At 49.4% G+C, this 23,002-nt stretch overlaps 1 protein-coding gene across 1 annotated transcript; it reads right to left on the bottom strand.

Annotated features, from left to right (window-relative positions):
* Positions 1-751: 751 nt before the first annotated feature.
* TF (transferrin) lies at positions 752-14,415 on the bottom strand. Its single transcript, XM_074546924.1, has 17 exons — positions 14,257-14,415; positions 12,061-12,224; positions 11,784-11,892; positions 10,414-10,605; positions 9,366-9,501; positions 9,036-9,091; positions 7,838-8,007; positions 7,531-7,717; positions 6,028-6,182; positions 5,834-5,927; positions 5,169-5,198; positions 4,351-4,509; positions 3,049-3,193; positions 2,530-2,594; positions 2,233-2,417; positions 1,390-1,576; positions 752-994 (listed from the first exon to the last, which is right to left on the bottom strand). The coding sequence occupies exons 1-17, from the start codon at positions 14,297-14,299 to the stop codon at positions 957-959; spliced, it is 2,115 nt and encodes a 704-aa protein (XP_074403025.1). The 5' UTR covers positions 14,300-14,415; the 3' UTR covers positions 752-956.
* Positions 14,416-23,002: the final 8,587 nt, after the last annotated feature.

The raw sequence follows: 23,002 nt of genomic DNA, 5'->3' as shown, positions 1-23,002 counted from the left end.
CTGTGCTTTCAGCAGCTCTTCCATGCCTGCCTTGACAGCAGCATTGGGACACCCTGGCTGTTCCTCTGGAGCAGAGAGTTTCAGCAGCCCTTTTTGCCTTGCCTTTTTATTTTAAAGTGGTTCAGAATGAGGCAAAACAAGCTACATGTTTGTTTTCAGGTCAGCAGCACAAAACCAAACAGACTGCTAAAACAAATAAGTTCCTGAGCAAATCCTAGATTATTGGAATATGAATCCCAATATTACCAGGTAGATTGTACAGCACACTGCAACACTAGACTTTTCCAGAAAGTAAAAGAGATTGATTGGACTCTCCCCATCAATACATGTCCTGCCTGCTGGGAGGGACTCAGAGCCAGCCAGCTGAGATCTGAGACATAGCAGCTTCTGTTCACCCCTCCCATCTTACTCCCACTGTATTATTTTGGTTTGGAGTGATTTTTATTCCTCCTTCATCTGCCTTGACACAAACATTCTCCCTCTTCCTGTGTCCCAGCCACACTGGGGAACCCTCACCTGCCAGGGGGACAGTGGGATAATCTGGGCAAAGCTAAAGCAGAGAGTACAAAGCATCTGTTAATTAAGCTCCAGGGTATATTAAATTTATTTTGCTTTGGCAAATGGTGCAAGAAATTTCCCTAAAGGGCAGCAGTAAGTGACAAGAGCTACACTGGTGTCTGTCACTGTCCTACACTCAGAGGCATTGAGGAAGGAATGGGTTTAAGGACCATTTGGAAAAATCTCAGGACACTTGTTTAGATTTTAAATTTTATTTTTTGCTGTGCTGGCAGCAGAGAATTGTAAAGTGTCAAAGAGCTACTTTCAGAGTGATGAGGGAGGGCAGAGAAAGCAGTGAAGGCAGAGGGCCCTCCGTGGGTCAGTGTTTGCTGCTGAGGGCACAAGAGGAGTCATGGCTTGAGGTTTTCTCCCCCACCTCGAGGATCCTTCCCATCTCACTACTTGTCTGCAAGGAAGGTGCACACCTGGAGAAGATCTGGAAAGGGAAAGGACAGGGAGAAGTTCAGATCCTGCTTTTAAACACTCCCGTCCCACCAGCACACACCCAGCCATGGCAACAGAGTCACACCATGGAAAATCCACAGTGTGCCACAAAAAAAGAGCTTTAACCACAAATCCCACACTGCTAGCCCTGGGGGTTCTCTGTGCTGTTTCTCAAAGTCCGTACTTTCTAAAGGAAAAGTCTTATTCACATTGCTGCCAGAGCAGCAGATTTTAAATCTGTTCTCAGTTCACCCAATGAACTTTGAGAAAAGAATATTGACAATTTCTTCCTTTAAAGACATTGAATGGACAATTCCAGAAGAAACTGCTCATGCCTGCAAGGTAAGAACTGCACTTCAGGACTTCCTCTGGGGCTGTTCCAGTTACCTGATGGATTGCAGGTGTTGAGGCTGGCAAGTGAAGCATAGTATTTATCTCCAAGGAATTCCTTGTACGAGATTCCATCACGGAGACTGATCAGGCACTTTGTCCGGTCTTTAAACAGAAGATCCTTGGATTCATATGCAAACATATTGAAATCATCTCTCCTGGTTCCTTTTGGTCCAAACAGCCTCTGAAATAAAGGCACAAAGAAGAGAGAAGTAGAAAGCTGGCCTACTTCATCCTGGTTCTTCACCATCAGTCTGGGAAGCCTCAAGCCAGACTCTGGAAATTTAGGATTGAACCTTCTGTCTGTCTGTAAGCTTAGAGGAGGGATTGCTCACTGGGAGGGACATTTCTTGCCCCATTTTAACATGTCCCTGTGTGCAGAGATGCTGCCAGCAGGTCCTGCAACTTAACCATGAGTAGAAGCAAAAGACCAGACCTCTCACCAGACCCTGATGGTGGAGCCAATATTAATGTTTGCAGGAAGAAACAGATGGTTCAGTCTGGTTCTGGTCATCTGTGTGTGTGCAGGGAGCCTGATTTTGGGGCTGAGCCTGACCCAGCTGTGGCCCAGACCAGGCAACACAAAGGAGTTTCTGAAACAGGAGCAGAGGCTGGAAAGGAGGTGATAAAATCATGTCACACAAGCATAGTGTGACAGCAGCAACAGCTGCAATCCCACTGCTACCTAAAGGTGTGTTTGCTAAGGTGGCAGAGGAGAAAGGGCACTTGGGAAGGGATGGAGGAAGGGGGAGGCCAAGGGGTAAAAGCTTCCACCTCACACTGACTTGGAGAAAATCAGAGCAGCCCCACAACATTTCTTCTACTCTCAGCACTACAAACCTCTTGGTTCTCCAGCATCTCACGGACTTGGCGTGCTTTCTCAGGACGCGCCATCACAGCGTGGGTAGGGACTTTGGCCAGGTTGCATCTTCTGTAATCCATGACATTTGCCCGCTGCCCATCAGTGCACAGCAACTCAAATTGGTCCATTTTCAGATCTTTGGCCCAGCTTTCTGTGTTTTTGCCTTTAAAGAAGAATGGGTTTGGAGATTCAGAGAGCTTGTATAGCAGGACAACATCAACCTCAACGCCACCTAAGCAATCATGCAGATGGGGAAGGCAGCCCTGACCACGTACCATCAGTGTTCTCCTCAACAATGGAATGCTTGATAAAGGCCACATCCCCCTGCTCAACCAGACACCTGGGAAGTAGAAAAAGAGGCCAGTGATGTAAATGCTTGAATCCTGTCCCTTTCCCATAGATTTGACTTAGACTTGAGTCTTATTCTGTGCAATAATCTCCAAGGACATCCAGGTTTAGGAGCCTTGCCACAAATATTTTAAATACATCTGAAACACAGCCTTTATACTCCTTATTTATGTTAAGAGAGGAGCACTTCGGCCATTGTGGCAGGGCTTGTGCCTCTCCTGGTTTGCCTGGAGGCACCAGGACATGAGTCCTACAGAATGAGGATATTTCACATCGATTTTCAGAAAGCAAAGAAAAAGCATGTATAGAATTACAGAGACATGCTTATTGAGTGGTGTAATGGAGAAAAAGAGTGAGTGTGGACATGAGGCTGTACTCCAGCTGTGGCCTGTCCTCTGTGAGCAGCCCCAGGGCCCTGAGGCAGCCTGGCTGTCCCCAGCACGTACCGCAAAGCTCCGGTGTATCCGTAGTACTGCTCGTGGCTGCTGGCAACGCACCTCTCTGGAGGGACCCCCCCGGAGCCCTTGCACAGCTGGCAGAGCCGGGAGCTGGGAGGAGACCCGGGAGCACAGCCCTCGCTGAAGTATTCATCTGGAGGCAGGGATAGGAGAAATTCACTTTTCCTGCCCTTAGAAGTTAGGTTTTATTGTAATAACATGTTCTTGCTCAGTGGGGAGCTGGAAATGGGGTGGGAGAAGGAGCATGACTTAGTGGGTAGCAAATCACGTGCATCCAGTTCTGACTATGGAACTTGGGTTCTGTTATTATTGATAATTATTGTTATTATTGGTAATTATTGTTATTGTTGATAATTATTGTTATTGTTGCCCAGAGAAGCTGTGGCTGCCCTTGGATCCCTGGGAGTGTCCAAGGCCAGGTTGGACAGGGCTTGGAGCAGCCTGGGATAGAGGAAGATGTCCCTGCCCTTGGCAGGGGTGGAATGGGATGGGCTTTAGGGTCCCTTTCCACCCAAACCATTCCATGATGAAGCAGGGCCTAAGGCTCAAGTGCAAGAGGCACTATCTTGGAATAAAAAGAGGAATGTTTTCCCTGCAAACCATTCCCAGCTCACACAGAGCCAGCCCGAGCCTCCACAGCTTTATGGGTCAGCAGAGGTGCATTTGGCAGCAGTGTCAGAGTTCTTGGGGTAGAAGGGACAGTGGGAAATGAAGGCAGGAGGATAGAGAAGCCAATAATAAAACTTACTAACACTAATATCTTCAATCTTTTAATTATTATATGCTTATTTGGTCTTGCTTGTTAACATTGATAATGTTTCCGAATTATTTTTGTCAGACCATAACTCTCAGTGAAGTCTTAGGCAGTCAGATTAAGTTTCTTAAAGATCAGCCTCTGTCCCTTGTTCTCAGCCCTTCCCCTCCCTTTGAGTTTCATCTTTCATCCCCACTCCACACCCTGCACAAGCACCAGGCCTTGTGGGGCAGCCCACATTCCCTTTTTGGGAACACCTCCCAGGCTGCTGCAGAAAGAGGGAGAGAGATGTGAAAAAAAAAAGCAAAGACCCAGCAAAGACCCCCAAAACAGCTGATGTGCCATATCTTACTCTGAAGATGCCCAAAGCCTAAAATTTTGCTCAGTGAAACCTTAAATAACAGCATCTCCATTTCTTCTCTTCAGGAGGGAACTTTGAGGCACAAGAAACTTTGAAAACCCCATGAAGGATGGTAAAAGATTTTTTTTGTGAACAGATTCCCAGCTCAAAGAGAGGGATTCCAAGATGCACTCACCAAAGTTGCAGTTGCCTGTCCTGTTGTGGATCAGGCCCATGGGGATGTTCCAGCCAGCAGTTCTCCCCACGGCGGTGTGGCATGACTTCTTGCCCTGCAGGTTGTTCCAGCTGATGTCCTTGTCAGCCTTCTTCACAACAGCCACAGCAAAGTAGGTTGCTTTCAGAAGATAAAATAGAGAAGAATTGAGGCCTGACCCAAGGATCCCACTGTGATCACTTAGGAGAGAGCACTGGCTTCACTTGGGAAAAGATACCCATGAACAGCACAGAATTACTTTGTGCTTATAAGTACTTGGGCAGGCAGCAACAATGGAAGAGTTTGTAGATGTGATGCATCTACTTCCACCACGCTCCTGGGAAATTATGATCCCTGACATTTCCCTGCCCTCCAAAGCTCTGATATCTGGGTATATGAGAAGCCTAGAAGGCAAGGTACATGTGAGGATTTTGTATCCACTCCTGATTTTTATTGTCTCCTTAGCAAAGAACAAAAGCCTCCCCTCCTCTCCCCCTTTCCATTTCTAGAAAGAATAATTTCTTAATGCTGCAGCCCAGCCCCTCTTTGTCTGTTCACAGCCCTGACACTGCTATAGGATGACCACACCAATCTCTGCCACTAGCAAATGTTTCACCTTGATCTTATTGCAGCCCCTAATTTTCCCTCCAACTGCTAAACCTATCTCCCAAAATTCTAACATCTACACTGGACACTCTTTGGGTGGAGACTGGCCATTTATTCTCCACTCATGACTCATATCTACTTTTCTACTTATATCACTCTGGACTGTTTTCTGTCCCTCTGTTGGCAGGAATTACCTGGTTCTTCTTGTGATTCACAGTGATTGTCTGTGGGAGGGAAGAAGAAGAAGATGTTAAGTTAAATACACCTCAAATCCAAAAGAAGAATCAAGCTCACTAATTTCTGGAGAAACTCTCTTGTAAAAGTGACCCATTTCAAGTAACACCTTGTGAATCAGCAGACCAAAGCACAGCCTCCATCTGCTCCTCTGAGCTAAAACAAGCAGTTTTACCTTTAGCTGGTGCTAAAGGACCAGGGCATCCTAATTAAAACAGAGTTCCTGACAATCCATGCCTGCTCTGCTTTCATGGAAATACATGCAATAGTGAGCAGAGTTGCCTCAGAGCACCATGTGTTAGGCTGGGTATCAGGAAAAGGTTCCTCCCCCAGAGGAGTGGGAGGATGGTGGGACACTGAGCAGCTTCCCCAGGGAATGGGCATGGCCCCAGGGCTGCCAGAGCTCCAGGAGCCTTTGGACAATGCTCTCAGGCACAGGCTGGGATTGTCAGGGTGTCTGTGCAGGGCCGTGAGTTGGATTGATGATCCTGGCGGGTCCCTTCCAACCCAGGATATTCTGTGATTTCTGCAGGACGCAGCACTGCAGCTGCTTTGTAAGATTCCAGAATAGAACCAGCACTTTGGCACCAGCCCATTCCCCACCCTGAGACAGAGCTGTGCTTACCCTCATAGCTCTCTGCCATCACTGGCACCAAGCCACACATGCCAGCAGTGTAGACAAAGCCTCCATCTAAGCTGATGGCATCTGCTTCACCTTTCTGAAATGGAAAAGGTGCAGAAATGAAATGCTGAACATCCCCAGGCCAGTGCTTTTCAGACCTCACATGGTAAAAGAAGAAAAGGGGAAAAAAGCTGTACCATGATCTTTGTGATGCATTCCTTGGTGTCCTCTGCCACAACACACTCCACATCCCCGTTGCTCATCACGCTCCAGACATCACACTTCTTCTTCTCATCCCTGCCAATGGCACACCACTGGATCTTATTGTCCCTGCGGCTGGGGCTCAGGCGATCTGCAAAGGGAAGCAGGGAAAGCAGGGATGAGCCCTGCACAGCCACCTCCTGGTGTCACTGACTTATTTCCTGAAACATCCTTTCATTAGGATCTTTTCTCCTGAGAAGCTGGGAAGCCTCGGCTTCCCCATGTTTTGCTGCTTTGAAATGGGATTTGGAGAATTGTTTACCCAGCATGTGAAATTGTTTTTACATGATGACCAATGACAGCCACCTGTGTGGAGGCTGTGAGCAGTCTCAAGATTTTATTATGATTCCTTTTTTTTTCCTTGCAAGCCTTCTGATGAAATCCTTTCTTCTATTCTTTCAGTATAGTTTTAATATAGCATTTTCTTTTCATATAATATATATCATGAAATAATAAATCATCCTTCTGAAACATGGAGTCAGGATTTGCATCTCTTCCCTTATCATGGAACCCCTGTGAACACCACCACAGCCTGGTGTGAGGGACTTGTCCAGAAACCACCTGTACACACCAACCTGCTGCTGCTCAGGGCAAGGAGTTCTTGTTAATTAAGCCCTGGGCTGGCAAGAATAGAAAAGGTGATTCTTGAGCTGAAGAAGGCTCAAAAATCAACTTGCAGGTCAGAAAGGTGAATGCTGCATAACAAGCCGTTCAGGCAGATTTCTGTTAGCTAAAATAGCACAACCACTAAACATCTGTGTGATAATAGTAATTGGAATTGCTGCCTGAAATATGTCCCACATTTCTGCACTCCTCACAGCCCAGACAGCCATGAGACTGAGACCAGACTAAACTGGAAACCTAGTTATGTTTCTGTAGAGCAGCACTTGAATAATCTGGTTTGATGCTATGTGAAATCCATTCACCCCCTTCCATGAATATCACTTAACAGAAGTGAAGTACTTTAAATTGTACTATGAATTCAAAGTGGGTTTCAGAGATCCTTTGTGGGATGTTTGACTCTCAGAAAGCTATCACAAAATGCTTGATGAATTTAGATGGAAATTAAGGACATTGTTTACCTCAAGTGTCTCAACCTGGTGTCCTGGGATGTTCCTTCTTTTTACAGTCCAGAAATGGTTTTTCTAAACACCAATTTGACCATGCCAAATTCTCTACCACCAGCTGAATAACTGATGTGGATTTTGTGTAGATTTGCCATATTTGTCTGTGTGGTGATTTGGGTTTGGATACAACAAATTCTATTATTGATGTAAGTGAAGTTTGTGAAGGTTCTGTGATTTGAAACAAAATATTTTGCAGATAATAGAGTCTGTGTCTGAAAAAATCATGTTCTTTTTGCCTGGCTGTATTTGCCAATGCTAACTCTTCCACAAGGCCCATGCTGACATGACACTGGTGTTTGATGTCCTGCCTACCTTGCTGGAGGCTCTGGACAGCACTGTAATATTCAAAGCCCAGGTAGAGCTGAGAATCCATCAGTGATGGGATTTGCTTCAGCTGTACTGCAGAGTCTTTGAAAAGCAAGTCTTTGAGGGCTGGGTCCTTCTTGCCAGGTGGCCCAAAGAGGTGGAAGGTGCTGGTTGTGCCCACACCAAATTTTTCCTGCCACAAGGGAAAAATAATCAGCAAACAACCACACCAAAACTCTTGAAAAGCTGAAGAAAGCAACTAAAACCAGAGGACAGGGGATGTTAGAGGAAGGAAAGGAGAGATTGGTGGTACCTGTGCTTTGGAGAGGAAGTTCCAGATGTCATTGACCTTGCTGTCATCTCGAGCCACAACAGCATGAGCAGGAACCCTGGCCCAGTGACAGGCCTTGTAGTTGTCCACGGGCTGGCGGGTGCCATCCAGGCACAGCAGCTCGTACTCATCCTTCTCTGCTGGGGCATTTTCTGAAGGAGGGGAGGAACCATGAGTTGCACCATCATGAAAACAGACAGAAAGGTGAGTTTGGGAAGCTTTGTAATTAATTTATTTCTGCTGAAGCTCTGGGATAATTTCTTAGGAGAAGACAGGTACCCCCCTTGCAATGGGGTCATCTTGGGCATATGAAGGCAATGTCTTTGGAAGAGAGATCACCTCAGCCTCTGCCATAACTAACCCAACAGTACAAGGATTTCTGCACAAAGGGGTACAAATAGGTTTACAAATCCCTTACAAATGGATTGAGCAGGTAAGGAGCTGCACATGGTCAGTGAAGGCCAGTAGGTGAACAATGTCAAGGCTACAGAGAAAGCCCAGGACTGAGATCAAGAGGTTACACAAGAATTCAAGAGTGAAGGGACTTTTGAAGATCCTTGGTGAATGCAGGGAGAGAGCAGGATGTTCCAGGCAGATCTTGAAACGCTTCAAGGATGGAGAGTGCACAGCTGTCCTGGACAACCTGTCCCACTACCTCACTGTCCTCAAGGGGGAAAAAAACTCCCCTGGTATTGGGTCCCCAGGCTGATCAAGCCCATCCCACAGAGCACCTCCTTGCAGGACAGTTATCCCTGCCCCATGACCACCTTGGTGACCCTCCACTGAGCTCACTGCAGGTCCTGGGTGTGCCAGGCCACCCTTGGTCTCCACAGACTTAATGAACTCCTGCTGTGGGCTGAATTCCTTCCAAAATCCCTTCCAGAGGGATGGGACACCTGCTCAGCTGCTCACATTACAGCTGGCTCTGAGATATGGCACCAAGCAGGTATTCCAGCTACAAAGAAGAACCTCAGAGAAGAAAAAGTGGATTCACCATAATCCCATTTCTCATTAACAAGGATGAGTCAGTTCACAATGTGCAAAACTTTTTTCAAAAGATGAAAGTAGCATTTGAGCCTGGAGAGGAATGAAAACTGCACAGTGTAGACAAATTGCAGAATGGAGTGGCAGAGAGAGATGGTGCCAGAAAGAGGAGAAATGAGGGATCTTGCAGGTGTACCTTGAACGGTTGTGTGTTTCACAAAAGCCACGTCTCCTTTGCCATCTTTCAGACAGCTGCAGATAGGAGGAACAGAAGAGAAGTTAGAAAAACTGGCATTGTGACTCCCTATCTCCTGTTTCAACAAATTATTTTCGGCATAAACTTCAGGCATAAGAGCAATGATCTTCCCCAAAAAAGCTCTGCTGGAAGGGAAGAAATTGTAATGGCAGAGAAGCAATTCAGTCTTCTCAGGACCCATGATTCCAACTCAGCCCTCCTTGGTACAATAAAAACTTGCCTATGTCAGGGCTAGAATGTTTCCCCAAAGGAAAAATAACTCTCACTCACTGAAAAGCTCCAGAATATCCAGAATAAGGTCCCGTGCGGGACATTTTGGTCTTGGCATCCCCTTTGCACTGACGGTATAGTTTGGCTTCAGTGGTGGCACCAGGGACACAGCTGGCAGAGAAGAAATTGGCCACAGCTACGGATGAGAAACAAACAACAGTTGGTCAAAAATCCACTTTTAGGAGAACAGGGAAGGGAGAGGACCCTCAAGAAATGTCAGTGCCCTGCGAGCTACCTCCAGACCCCCAGAAGATTGGGCAACACCCCTGTCACCGTGACACCAGCCCTGGCTGAGCTCCCACCCCAGTCTCACCCTGACACCTGGTGTCACCCCTTCCATGGTGACACCAGCCCTGGCTGAGCTCCCACCCTGACACCTGGTGTCACCAGACATTGCGGTGTGATGTCATGGTTTGCCTCAGATATGCCAGGTTCTTTCCTGATAATTCCCTGCCAGGTGTGTCAATCATCCCTCTCTTCCATACCCTGACCCCTGCTGAGTGCTGTCTGTCAGTCCTGGCATTCCAGAAGGGCATCGAGTGATTGGCAGAATTCAAAAGATGCCCCACTCCTGAGGAGACATCGGGCCATCCAGGTGTCCTGGAAGTTGAGACTTCCCCCCACCATCTGGTTGCTGGTCCCTCGTGTTCCTTCCCTTCTCCTCTCCCTGGGGTTAAAAGGAACAGCAACCACGTGGTCTGAGAGTTCTGTTGGAGCTGTTGCTGGATTCAGAGGCCTGTGGGCCAAGAATAAAGCTCTGGATGGAAACCCTCCATCAGAGCTGACTCCTTTCCTTCACCATCACCTTAAAGCTGCTCTGCCAAGATAAACCTGAGTTCCTGCAAGCCTGGACTTGCCTCCATGTGCCCATCTGCAGCATCCAGCCAGCCAAAGGTGTCTCTGGGGTGAAAACACCATAGCTGGCACCTTTTGGTCAAGCAGCAAGAGCCAAACAAGCCCAGGCACATCCTATCCAACTATATTGGTAATATTCCAATAACCAGCCCAGGCTGAGCTCCCACCCCAGTCTCTCACTGCCCCAGCTCACCTTGCTCGATGGAGCCCGAGTCTTTTCCGTCCCACTCAATGGCCCCACGGTGGATGAGGGTCCCAATGGGGATGACCCAGCCTGCTGACCTGCCCAGCCCTGTGTGGCAGGAGGTCTTGCCCTGCAGCTCATCTATAGAGAAGCCTGTTCCTTTCTTCACAACGGCCACGGCGTAGTAGCTGGTAGTGGAGCCTGCAGTGCAGGAAAAAGGAATGGAGCAATGGGAAAAGAGGGCTTAGGGACATTTCAAATCCTGCTAAACCCCCAGTTTCAGGGAACAGCGTGCTGGGCTTCTAAACAATCAGCTAATTTGGTTGAACACTTGTGGTTTTCTCATTTTCTTGGGGGTGAGATAATGCAGCCCATGTTGAACTAATGCTGCACATTACAACTTCCAGTAAGTGACCTGAAAATGCTACCACATTCAAGGTGCCATAGTTTTGTAAGGAACTTGAGGGAATCTTTTTGCAAGTCTCTTCTCAAATGCCATTGCCCACAGAAGCCTTGTGAGACTGAAACTCCATATTCAGTGTTTAGAATTTTACCCAGTCTGTCACATGCTAAATATGGATACAATGACTGAGTTTTGAGGGTGGTACAGACTTCAACCTTTAAGGTTTAAGATCTTTTTCTTAACTACCACATTGGGAAGGACTCTGCTGCATTGCTTTATCTTGAATACTGTGTACAAACAGGCTGAACTCCAGGGAACATTCAAAAGAGATTGGAGCTTTGGATGTGGCAGGGAAATGGCATCTGTTTGGCTCCCAGGAAAAACATGGGAGAGATGAAGGATGGTAAAATGGGTGAATAGGGATGGAGCCATGGATCTCACTCTGATCAGAAGGGATTGTTGCAGAGCCCTTTTTATGCTTCTTTTTTTCCTGGGGATTGCCTGCATTTCTTGTCTCAGTGATCTCAACTGGGTGTCCCTCCCAACCACAAGTAATGCTGTTGCCTCCCCAGTCTTTTCTTTTCCTTATCTTGATGACTGCACAGGAAATCACAGAACTCATCTGTGCCTCCCAGCTCTGTGTTTTACCCACAGAGTTCAAGGCCACTGAAAGCAGAAGATCTCTGAGACCAGCACCATTTTTGTGCCATGTTTCAGGAGGACCATGATTTCTGCTCATGGGATCAGGGACCTGCACTGCAGCAAATGACAAGAAATGGAGCACTGGGCCCTGTGACCATGCGTGATGATTTTTGCTGAACTGCTCCCCCATGCCTTCCCCTCTGGGACCTGGAAACCAGGGGCAATATCTTGGACCCCCAACCAAAATAAGTGGGAACTCTGCATGGAAAGGATGGTCTCTGCACTCTCAGTTTGTTACCAATATTTGGCTTTAAAAAATGGCATGGAAATGTACCTTCACTGTGTTCATAGACCTCAGCAGCAATGGGCTTCAGCTTGTAGGGAGCAAGGCCTGCCTCAAAAACTTGACCTCCATCCAAGCTAATGGCATCTGCTTCGCTGTTCTAAACAACAAAGAGATTTCATCAATTAGCAAAGAGCAGGAGAAGCGCTTCCCAGAGTCTCTCCTGGATCCTTGTCTATAACAGGAGGATCACAGATAACAACCAGAAAGGAAACTCCATCTCCAGGCTGCTGAAACACCCCAGCAGAGGAATTTGCTGCCCACTCACCGAAATGGCTTTTATGCAGTCAAGGTACGATGCTTTCTGCAGGCAGCTGAAAGCAAAGTTCTCCTGTTGCATCTGGTCCTTCAGGCTATTGCATTTTTTCTCTTCTGCTGAGGAAATTGTGCACCACCTGACACTTGGCTTTTGGGGAGCAGCAAAACACAGAGCTGTAGAAAGAACCAGAAATAAAGTCTCAGAGAGGCAGAAAGGCACTGACTGGAGAGGAACAGCGTCTCTGTGAGCACAAGGTCAATGGTTCCCTGCTTCTCTGTGGTCATGGCCTTGGATGATCCACGTGCAGGATCCCCCAAGCCACGCAGGAAGGTCCTTTCTTTCTTTCTCGCCTGATGTGTGCACCATCAGGAACATCTAGGATGATCATTCCTGTCCCTGGACTATTGAGATTCAAGCAGTCTGGACTCACAGCAACATCCACAGGATTAGGAGAACAAATCCACACACTTCAATAGAAATCAAGCTCAAGCCTTTGCAAAAACAGAGAGAAAAGCTGGAGCACTGAAGCAGTGCCTGTGCCAATAACCCCAGAGGGGGAGCAGCTCTGAGCTGGCCAGGCTGTGTGCAGTTCACTGCCACCCTCACCTCTTTGGCAGCTGAATGATCTGACCTATTGAACTGTCCCTCTGTCTCACCTGCTCCACTGCACCCCTGAGAGAGGCCACAGCACCACCACTGTCCCTCCATGAGTGCCCCAAGCAGCAAAAGCAGCTGAATGGCTGCTCTGGGGGACCAGAACAAAGCAAAAGCCTGTGGTGGATGCAGATTCATGTCCCCTCTGGAAACCTGAGCCCAGGAATGCTGGAAACTTGCAGTTCAGGGATGTGGCAAGCCTGTGCTGCACTTCACCTGCAGTCTGCCCCTTCTGGGCAGGGCTGTGCAGACCAAGAGGCCACTTGCACCCCACTATCTCTCCAAACCTCGATTTCACATTTCCTCCAAAGACCTCCAGATTAACCTGTGTAGTTTCCATTTTCTATTTCACCTCAGAAATAGCCTCTGTTTACCTGATTCCTGAGCCTCCCAGTGGAGGTGCTGAATTTGGCCACTGGGAGAATCCTTAGCCTCAATTCCAGTGGCCACCACCTCCTTTTTCATATGTTTTTCAAGTTCATCATACAATCATACAATCTTCAAGTCTTGGCTGCAAAAAGCCATGGTCACCTAATGCTGGCAAGCATCCTGTCTTGGGGAGAGGCTGGGTGGGGACCTCCCAAGGGAGTCAACCCAGCTGTCCTGGTGACACTGGGAAGGCAATGGCAGCCTGAGTGCCCTGGCCACTGTCACAGACCTTTTGGGTGACCTCTTGTCTCTTTCTGTGCAGGGGAGGAAGAGGAGGAACCATTAAAAACCATCTTTGCACGCTAATATTCAGCAGAGGTGCTGAAGGACTCCCTGATGCCAGAGGCACAGGGAACACTTCCTAACAGAGGACATTAATCACCACCACACTTTAAGGGGGATCAGAAGAGACCTGGTGCCTACTCCAGGAAGGAGATCCCTCTTTCCCTGTCCAGGCATCAGTCCCCAGGCCAGGTGCAGCCAGCAGTCTCCTTCCCACAGCTACCTGCTCATTGCCAGCCACAGATATGAGCAGAGAAAGGGGCAAGAATCCCTCAAGGAAGAGCCAGCCCTGCAGCAGCACAAATTTGGCATAAAATAGGCAGGACCCTGAGCAAAGTGCAGCTGCAGCAGCAGGACAGAGCGGCGCAGGAGCAGAGGGGGAAGCACACAGCATCTTTCATTATTTAAGCTCTATTTTACTGTCACTGCCCTCAAGTTTAACCAAACAATAATTGCAATAATTTCTCTTGCAATAATTTCTCCCCCCTGGCTGAGCCAGTGCTCCTCTCCCAGCACAGCATTGGCCAGGGGATGATTTTTCCCTTCATCCTGTGACAGCTGGAGCACGGAGCCCATCCCAAACATCCCTCCTCCTTGCAGGGTGGGCATGGGCAGTGTGGGCAGCTGCAACCCGCCCTCCATCCCACAAAGCTGTCAGTAACACCAAAACACCATCCTCCTTGACAGATCCACGGCTGCCAAAGCAAGCACTGCTTGTGTCCTGGCTTTTCTGTAACAGCTGCCTCCTCCGTGTACACCACAGCTCTGAAACAGCCTTGTCTGGGGGACACAGAGCTTTTGACTTCCTTCCCCCAAAGTTTGCTTTCAGCAGACACTTACCCACTATCCCAAGGGATAGCACAGTGAAGAGTGCGAGTTTCATGCTTGAGCAGGGGTCGGGTGCCGTGGGAGGGGTGCAGCAGCCTTGGTCACAGACCGTCCCCTCCGAGTCTGTGATGGCTCTGGAACCGCTTTCTGCCCCTTTTATAGAGGAACAGCCTTGGCTGTGTTTGCAGAAGCAATGACCTAACACTGTTTGTCCTTCCTTGTTTCTCAATAGCTCCTAAATCGCCCCCCTCCCAGGATCAGCCCATTTTTAGGAAGCCTTTCACTTTGGCACTGAACCCTTCCGCAGGCGGGAGTCGGAGCAAAGCGCTTTGCATTTTACAAGGGGCTTCAGATGGAAAATTCCCAAGTTGTGACATTTGAATTCTCCTGCGGGCTGAAACGCGGCGGGAGAGGCGATTTTCTTTGTGCTGCCCACCCCCTGCCTTGCCCAGAAATAATCTCAGAAAGTCCCTGCTGGATCCAGAGCCGAGTTTTGTGTGTTTGCCAGTAACTGCTGCTGAGGTGCCCGTTGCCCCTTGGCTCTCAGCACCGAGTGCCTGCCCGCTCCCTTGTGTGCTCCTGGCAATGGCAGTGGGGTTGAAAGGCAGTAAATGAGTCTTACACATGATCTGACAAAAAAAAAAAAAAAAAAAAAAAGCCAACAGCAGTGACCAGACAGCTCCATAAGTGACCTGCAGACAGAAGGAAGCATCACACTGCACTTTTTGGTAAATTTTTGGGCTGAAGCTGGGAAGAAATGCTGAGATTAGCAGTGAGCCTCCTCCCACTTCCTCTGCAAACCTTCTCCATCCCATTGTGTCACTCCTGGCCTGTCCCCTGGGGCCAGAGGGCATGGCTTGGTCTATGACGGGCAGCCTTGTGGTGCTGTCCCAGCCTTCATGTCCCCATCTTTGCTGCCAGGTACAGGACCAGCCACAGCCTTTGGCACATGCACTCAAACTTGAGAATTCCCTGGACCACATCAGCCAGATCTTGAGCCCAAACAGCATCCCTGGACCACTGCTAGGGCTGGTCCACTCACCATGTCCACCCCACAGAAGCTACAGCTGTATCTCACCCAACCCTTTGGAGCAGTTATTTCCACAGTGGTGCTCCCAGGCAGCTGTGGAAGCCTTTGGAGCTAAGGCTAGTGTTCCCAGGGGTCCCCAGGCTGGGAGTTGTGTGAAAATCCAGCTCACCTTGAGTGACCAAGGAGAAAATGCCCTGAAAATGGAAGAAAAAATTCTGGGCAAAAAATCCCAAAGGGGAATTTTCTGTACCTTGAGGTGGGGTGGGCTGAAGGAAGAGGGCAAAAAGCCCAGCCAGGAGGTCCAGCTCCCAGGCTTGCCTTCAAGAGCATGAGCCTCCCTTGGAGGGATCTCCTGGATCCCCTGCACAGGTTCTTCTCCCCCTACAGCCCTCACTCTGCACACAGCTGGAGGCTGACTGGAAGCACCTGGGTTGGCTCTTGTCCCTTCTCCCAGCAGGCTCATGGCAAAGCGACCTGCAGGTGGTGGTGGTGCCCAGAGTGGCTTCAGCACAGGTGGGAGCCCAGTGCCAGGCCAAGGATTTGACTCTACAGAGTGACCCAGGGAGGTGGAGGCCCTCAGGCAATGACCACCTCAGCTGTGGCACCAGGAGAGGAGCCCACCCTGCCTGTGGCTGAGTGAGAGGCACTCCTGGTTATTTCAGCATCGTCTGTGGCACTTCCTTCAGCATGGCTGGTTCCTGTTTCTCATCCCTTCACCCCCTGCTTTCCCAGAAAAGCAGAATTTCCTGTGTCCAGAGTGTCTCCAAACACACTGCAGCTGTAGGAGGACTGACTTTCTCCCACCTCAAGCCTCTCCTTTTAAAAGATTTCCCATCCATATTTACTCCAGCAAGCTGTGGCCTTACAAGGTCTTTTTCCACCAAGGCAGGTAGAAATTACTGAAATCCATCCCCAGCTTCCTGCAGGTCTCACTGATCCCTGCCTCACTCATGCAGCCTTAGCAACATCCCCATGCATGGGAAGAAGCACAAGGGCTTGCAGGAAACTGTCCCACATGGTTCTTTCAGAGCCTTTTGCTGATTTCCTCCGAAATGCCTCTTCCACCAGACATATTGAGAAACTGTAGTTGCAGCTGAAACAACACCTAAATATTGGTGGAAATGCTTGGGCATATTGACTCCACAAGTAGTTACAGAGCTGCCCAGATAAAGATACTTTCACCACAGGACAGATGAAGGGGAAAGGTGCAGAAGAGAGCTTGAAAAACATAAAGAATCCACTCAAATAACAGAAGAGCAGGTGCTGGAAGAACTCAAACTATCTTTGCCTTCTGCACATGGTTCCCAGACCTTTTACCATGGACAACTCACCAGTCCTCTCTCCCTTCTCACATTATGCTTGCATCTCAAAACACCTGGAACATCACCAGCCACAAGCATAGGTCCTTCTCCTTTTGGTGCTAGCAAATCCTACCTTTCTCCAGGATGATTCCGCTCTCCTCCTGCTGTGCATCCTTCCTGCGGATGCTCCTTCAACAGTTTGGATTCCTGTGGCCAAGCCTGCAGAGAAGAAACTCTTTGAATACACAGCTTTCCTTGGAGGGACCCCATGGCAGAAGCACAGCAGGCCAGGTCTGTGCCCTCTAGGCCACCCGGGCTGAAGACTCAGGCCTTGCTCTCCAAAGGACCCAACAGCTCTCCAAGGTGGTTCTTTCTGAGGAGTACAGCCCACCATGGGAAGCCTTGGAAGAAAAAGGAAAGTGTCCTAGGTGGCCTCCAGCTTCAAAATGCCATTTGTTTTGGAGTCCAGGAGGGATGAACTGTGTGATGTAATCAATTTCCTCCCCTGAACATCCATCAGACATCTGCTTTGCCAAATTTTGTGGTAGAAAATGCATGTTTAGCCACATGGTGAATACTGCCTCTTGCTAAGTACACTCACCTCCCTCTACAGGTCCTGTCTGACTCATACCTGGCTTCCTGGGTGCATGGTTGGTCCCATTCCCAAATGGCCATGTCTGGCTGACTCAGCTGAGACTGAGCAGCAAAGGCCAATTTTTAGTAATGCTGGAAATTCTTGTTGCCCTTCAAGGCAAGAGCTCTGTGCTCTGGCTCATGTGAGCAGGAGCAGCTTTACCAGAAAGGACAGAGCTAAGTCAGTGCCCCTCAGACTTTGTCCCAGTTACCCAGAAACATCCACCCCTCTGCAGTGCACATCTTCATGGAATGACCTGAATTATTGTCACACATCTCAAGTCCGTTGCTTTGCAACACCGGCCGTTGTGTTTTCCAAAAGAGGATGCTGCTGCTAAAAATTACATGAATGATGAAGAAACACAAATTAACACACCCTCTGCCCAACCACGGATCACTGGTGATGTATAAACACAGCTGAACCCTGGGGAAAGAACAATGCCAAGAGAAGGTAAAGTAATATTGTTTATTTTCACATCTCCCTCATTACTGCAAGGTCATGCGTGTGCCCTGTGGTTTGTGGTTGAGATGAGGCTGCACTGGAGTTTTGGTTGTGTTCTAAGGAAAGGACAGAAAAGGTTTGTCCTTTACCCAAATGACTTTGGGATAAAGTTAGAGCTGGCAAGGCTATGTGGGAGAAGGCTTGGCTTTGTCACAGAGCAGGCTGCTGCCCACAGCACAGCTCATCCCACAGCTGAACAGGGCTGTAACTGAGCTCTGGTTGTATTTGGGCCTGTGGAAAACACCAAAAAAAGAGGGAAATAGGGAAAGCTGTGATCAAGGCACCACAAAGATATCTCACCCAACACTTTGGAGCAGTTATTTTCACAGAGGTGTTCTCAGGCAGCTGTGGAAGCCTTTGGAGCTAAGGTTGGTGTTCCCAGGAGTCACCAGGCTGGCAGTTGTGATGAAAACCCAGCTCACCTTGAGTGACTAAGGAGAAAATGCCCTGAAAATGGAAGAAAAAACGCAAGGGGAATTTACTGAACCTCGAGGTGGGGTGTGCTGAAGGAAGAGGGCAAAATATACACTCACCAGGAGCCACAGCTTCTCCAGAATTGTTTCCCTCAGGAAATAGGAATTTCCAGTTTGTGGCTTGGGGAAGGCTGGAGCATGCCCAAGACAAGGATATCAGCATGGTCAACCACAAAAGCTGGGGTCAGGTTGTTGTCCTGTCCTGGGCCTGCCTGTGGAGGCAGGTGAAGGCAGGAAGAGCAGGAACACATTTTCCCAGACCATCTTCTGTCAATAGCCTGGGTGGGACAGAAGCTGAGATGGGCATTTAAGTGGCAAAGGTGCCTATCTTGAGAGATGGGAGATGGTAACCCTGGGTTGTGAATGCTTGGGGAGCATCCCTGTGGAGGAAGATTTGGATGGTGATAAATTGGACATGAGCTGGCACTGTGCAATGGCAGCCAAGTGTCTGCAGGGCCACATCCAAAGCAGTGTGAGCAGCAGGAACAGAGAAGGCTCTGGGGAGACCTTAAAGCTCCTTCCAGTGCCTTAAGAACTCCAAGAAAACTGGAGAGGGACTTTGGACAAGGGCATGAAGTGATAAGGCAAGCAGGAATGTCTTCCCACTGCCAGAGGGCAGGGTTTGATGGGATATTGGGAAGGAATTCTTCCCTGTGAGGGTGGGGAGGCCCTGGCACAGGGTGCCCAGAGAACCTGTGGCTGCCCCTGCATCCCTGGAAGTGTTGAAGGCCAAATTGGAAGGGGCTTGGAGCAACCTGGGCTAGTGGAAGGTGTCCCTGCCCATGGCAGGGGGTGGAATGGGATGGTCTTTAACAGTCATTTCAAACCAAAACCATTTTGGGATTCAATGTTCAGGTAGCAGGAGGGGCAGGGAGAAGTCAGGGGGCTTCTGCAGAACTGGTTTCCCTCACTTGTGTAAGAACGTGGGGGAAATCCCAGCCCTCTTGCCTGATGCCAAATGTCCTGGAAGGGGAAGTCTCTCCTGCCCTGGAGCCCAGGTCAGCATGGGGCTTGCAGCAGCTGTAAGCCACTGGGAGTGCCAGCTCTGAGAGCATGGCCTTGGCTGGCAATGGACTGGGACCAGCTTGGCATTCCCCATGGCTCCCAAGGCCTGACAGATCCCTGGAGAGCTGTGGCTGGCTTTCCAGAAACAGGCTTGCAGACCGTGTTTGGACCCATGTGTCAATTTTGGGGCCATGCTCCAACTGCAGAGTCACTGTGCTTAGTTTATTTTTAAGGAAATGCCACAAACCCGTTTCCCTGCTGGTTAGGAGAAATATTCAGTATCAGGTTTTGACTGTGTTGCAAAATGTTGTTTTCTACCTGGGATGAGCCAAACTGGCCACTGGAGAGTTGGAGCTGGTGTTGTTTGAACCAATATTTGCTCCTAAGTATTGCCTAATTTCTAAACTGCACACAGCAAACAAAGAGCTCTCTGTCGATTTTAAGCTGCTCTTCCCAGCTTGGAGTGCTAAGCTCAGCTGCAGACTGAGGCTTCTTGTCCAGAGCTGCTTACCAGGTCATACCAATACAGATTTGCATTTTTAGGTTGGAAACTAATGGCAGCTCAACAGCCAGGTGCCAGCAGCTCGACCCTCTGTGCTCCCCTCCTCATGGGAGCTCTGCAGGACGGTGCCACTGCCTCACATCCTCCTGTGCACATCCCCCTCTCCAGCAAACACTAGCTGGCCCAGCAGTGCTGAGGAAACAGGTTTTCCTGACCTCCTTTCCCAAGCAGGCCCCCATTAACTCCCCAGCCCCCTTGCTGAAGTCAGCAGTGGCTTCTGCTCCACCAGCCAGCGGTCCATGCAAAACTCACCCTCTCAGACATGCAATTAGTGCCATTCCTCCTAATGAAGGGTCTCTGTTTGCTTAATTAACCCAAAGGTTAACAGGATTACCAGCAACTCTGTGCAACACCGGGAGCTGTGATGTTCCTGAAAGGATTTTGGAAGGGAAGGTGGTGAATTCCTGCTGAAGACACTCTTGCAAAGAGAGCAGCTAGAGCCTGATAACATTCAGCCTTGCCTCCTGTATATTTTCCAAAGATCTGTGTGAACAAACGAGTAAATGCTGCTATCTGGGAGAGAAATGGCAGGAGTGCCAGCTGCCCTGTGTGGCCACAGCACCCTCTGCTCCTCTCCTGCAGGCCCCCAGGTCCCACGCCAGGGCACGCACCAGGCAGTTGCACAACTCCTCTGTCCACAAAGTGGCTGTGTCCAGCTCCCTGGGACATGCCAGGCAGCTTCCACAGGGGCATGTCCCCACAACGAGATGCTGGACCATCCCAGAGAGGTGGCTGGCTGGGAACAGGAGGAAAGGTGGCTTATCTCTAGAAGGAGGGAGCTGTGGCTCTTGTGAGATACCATGCACACATCCAGGGATGTTCTCCTGCAGTGGCAGAGCCCAGGACACTGGGATGGCGACAGAGATGACCTTGTAGTGAGAGGGGAGGAAGAGTGGAGGGGCACAAGGTGAACCTGGGGGTGAGGCACTGCTACTCCACCACTAAAAGGGAGCAGGGGGACATCACTGAAGCAGGTGCTGGCAGGTGCAGCCAGGGGAGCAGCTCTGAGCCTGCTGCAGAATGATGCTGGGAATTTTGCTGGACCAAATTTGCAATTGACTTTGCTGTGGGCATGGAGCTACAGGCAGAGCAGGCAGGAGAGGCTGACAGCCAAAGGGACACAAAGAAGAAGGCAAAGGGAGACTAGGGAAGAAGCTTCCCAGAGCAGTGCCAGCAGTACCAGCCCCAGGGCTGGAGCACTGTCCATCTGCTGGAGCAGCTCTCTCTGCTAGATCTGACCCAGGGAGCAGGGACTGAACCTCTTCCCATCCTCCACAGTGGCCAGGCAGCCCAACTGGGCTGGCACAGCCACCCAGAGCTGCACCCAAGGGCTGCTCTGGCCAAAAATGAGATTTGGGCATTAAATGAACGGGAAAAGGCTCAGCTCACCAGTGGGTCAAGCTGAACTCTACCACTTGCTGTTCAACCCCTTTCCAGTTAGTTAATTTATGGTAATCATTAATTCTAAGCCCCTGTCCATGTGGGAAGCTTCACAATAGCTAATTTTTAATCTGTCACCACAGCTACACACTGCTACATGTGTCCTGGTTGAAGCCACTTTCCAATTTAAACACTCTTACAGTCAATATAATTCCCTGCTGATTAATAGGCGTTGTTTTGAAACCACCAAAAATCTGTTGGCCAACATTCCCTTCCACTCTGTAATTTTAAAGCAGCATTAAAAGAGAATTAATGGAAATAACACTTTAGAATAACAGCAAGGCTTAGTCTTTATTCGAGACCCTTTGAACTCTAGTTAAAATAATTTCCCTCCTGCTCTTGAGATTTTCAAAGACAGATCTGTCACGAGCCGTGCAAACATCTCACCCTTTAGAGGTCAAGAGCTGAGTATGACACCAGTGAGCAAATACTGGCCCCAGGACCTAGGAGGGCATCTCCTGCCAGCCCAGTGGTGGTGACCACCACACCCCCAGTGAAACACCTGCCCTGCCCAGGGATCACTGAGGAGCCCACGGGCAGGCTTGACCTTCTGGTGCCTCCTCTCACTCCTAAGTGTCAGAGGAGTTTGTTTCCTTCTCTCTGGTCAAGATGTTCTCATCAAGATAAAATCCAAGGGGAATGGCTCCTCCCATCCTCACCCCCAGGCCACCCGGGGCTGGCACAGCCTCGAGGCACTGCTGGACCCTGGCTCTCAAACAACCTCCTCCTTTCCAGTAATTACTGTTTTGCAATGTGGAAAATAATAAAAGTCTTGGGACTGTTAAGAGTTCTGGAAGGAGAAGAGAGGGGGGAGTAAAAGACCCAGCTGAGCAGATTTCAAACCCCCTCCTGAGGGCTTTTAGACTCCCGTGGCATTTTAATCCTCATTGCATTTCCAGCTGCAGGGAGAAAGGAGCAGAAAACATAGACAGAGGTGAGGGGGCTTCAGGACACAGGTCTGGCTGTGACCAGCTGGAGCTGGTCTCAGTGAGGGAGCTCTGGGCTGGGGTGGGCATCAGGATGCAGCAGAGCCCTCCCAAAGCCCCCCGGCATTATCCAATGGGTCCTTGTCCCCACCTTTTGCTCACGTGGGTGCTGTGGCACTGGGGAATGCGATGGCAAAGGCCAGCTATAGTCTGACATGGCTCTAACAGCTCCTGAAAACTGTTGCAAGAATAAGGAAGGAACAAGAAAAATTCTTGCTTTAGATGCTTTGTTAAAAATTGCATAAGGTGGAGGGACGTGGCTGCACGCTGTAGGTGTAATCATAAAATCCCAGAATGGTTTAGGTTGGAAGGGACCTCAAAACTCATCTAATCCAGCCCTCATGCCATTGACAGGGACTGCTTCCAGTATCCCAGGCTGCTCCAAGTCCTGTCCAACCTGGCCTTGGACGCTTCCAGAGATGGGGGTCCAGAACCTCTCTGGGCAACAACGACCATTGTTGTTGTACAATGGAGATTGATCAGTAAAGATTAGTTATGTTCTAGGCAAGGTATGGGGAGAAATTACTTCATTCCACTGCAATTCCCTTTTAATTGCGGTGGCAAAGGGAAATGAACTCCTTTTGGGGAGTCTGCTCCCTGCCAGGGACTGAGGGTCTCAGCATGGCCACAGACCATGGTTTGTAGGACCTGATCTGAGATCTGTTGCTCCCCCCTTCATCAGAGGTTCTGCCCTTCCATCTGCACATCTCTGGCCATCAACATCTTCCTCCTGCCACTACCACACCTCTGCCAGGTGCTACCTGGACACACACAACAGCCAGAGAGTGCCAGGGCCATGTGCTGGGGGCAGAGAGAGGGAACAAGC

This window comes from Zonotrichia albicollis, chromosome 9 (assembly GCF_047830755.1).
Source record: "Zonotrichia albicollis isolate bZonAlb1 chromosome 9, bZonAlb1.hap1, whole genome shotgun sequence".
NCBI lineage: Eukaryota > Metazoa > Chordata > Aves > Passeriformes > Passerellidae > Zonotrichia > Zonotrichia albicollis.
Note: the sequence above shows the minus strand (reverse complement) of the source record. Positions and strands in the feature narration are given on the sequence as shown.

What these genes read in the sequence shown, in the direction of transcription:
- TF (XM_074546924.1), bottom strand. Translation starts at nt 14,299, where the DNA reads ATGAAACTCGCACTCTTCACTGTGCTATCCCTTGGGATAGTGG. An exon ending in ACTGCATAAAAGCCATTTCG is followed by an intron (nt 11,893 to 12,060) that starts GTGAGTGGGCAG and finishes TTTGTTGTTTAG; the next exon opens with AACAGCGAAGCAGATGCCAT. An exon ending in TGAATCACAAGAAGAACCAG is followed by an intron (nt 4,510 to 5,168) that starts GTAATTCCTGCC and finishes ATCTTCTGAAAG; the next exon opens with CAACCTACTTTGCTGTGGCT.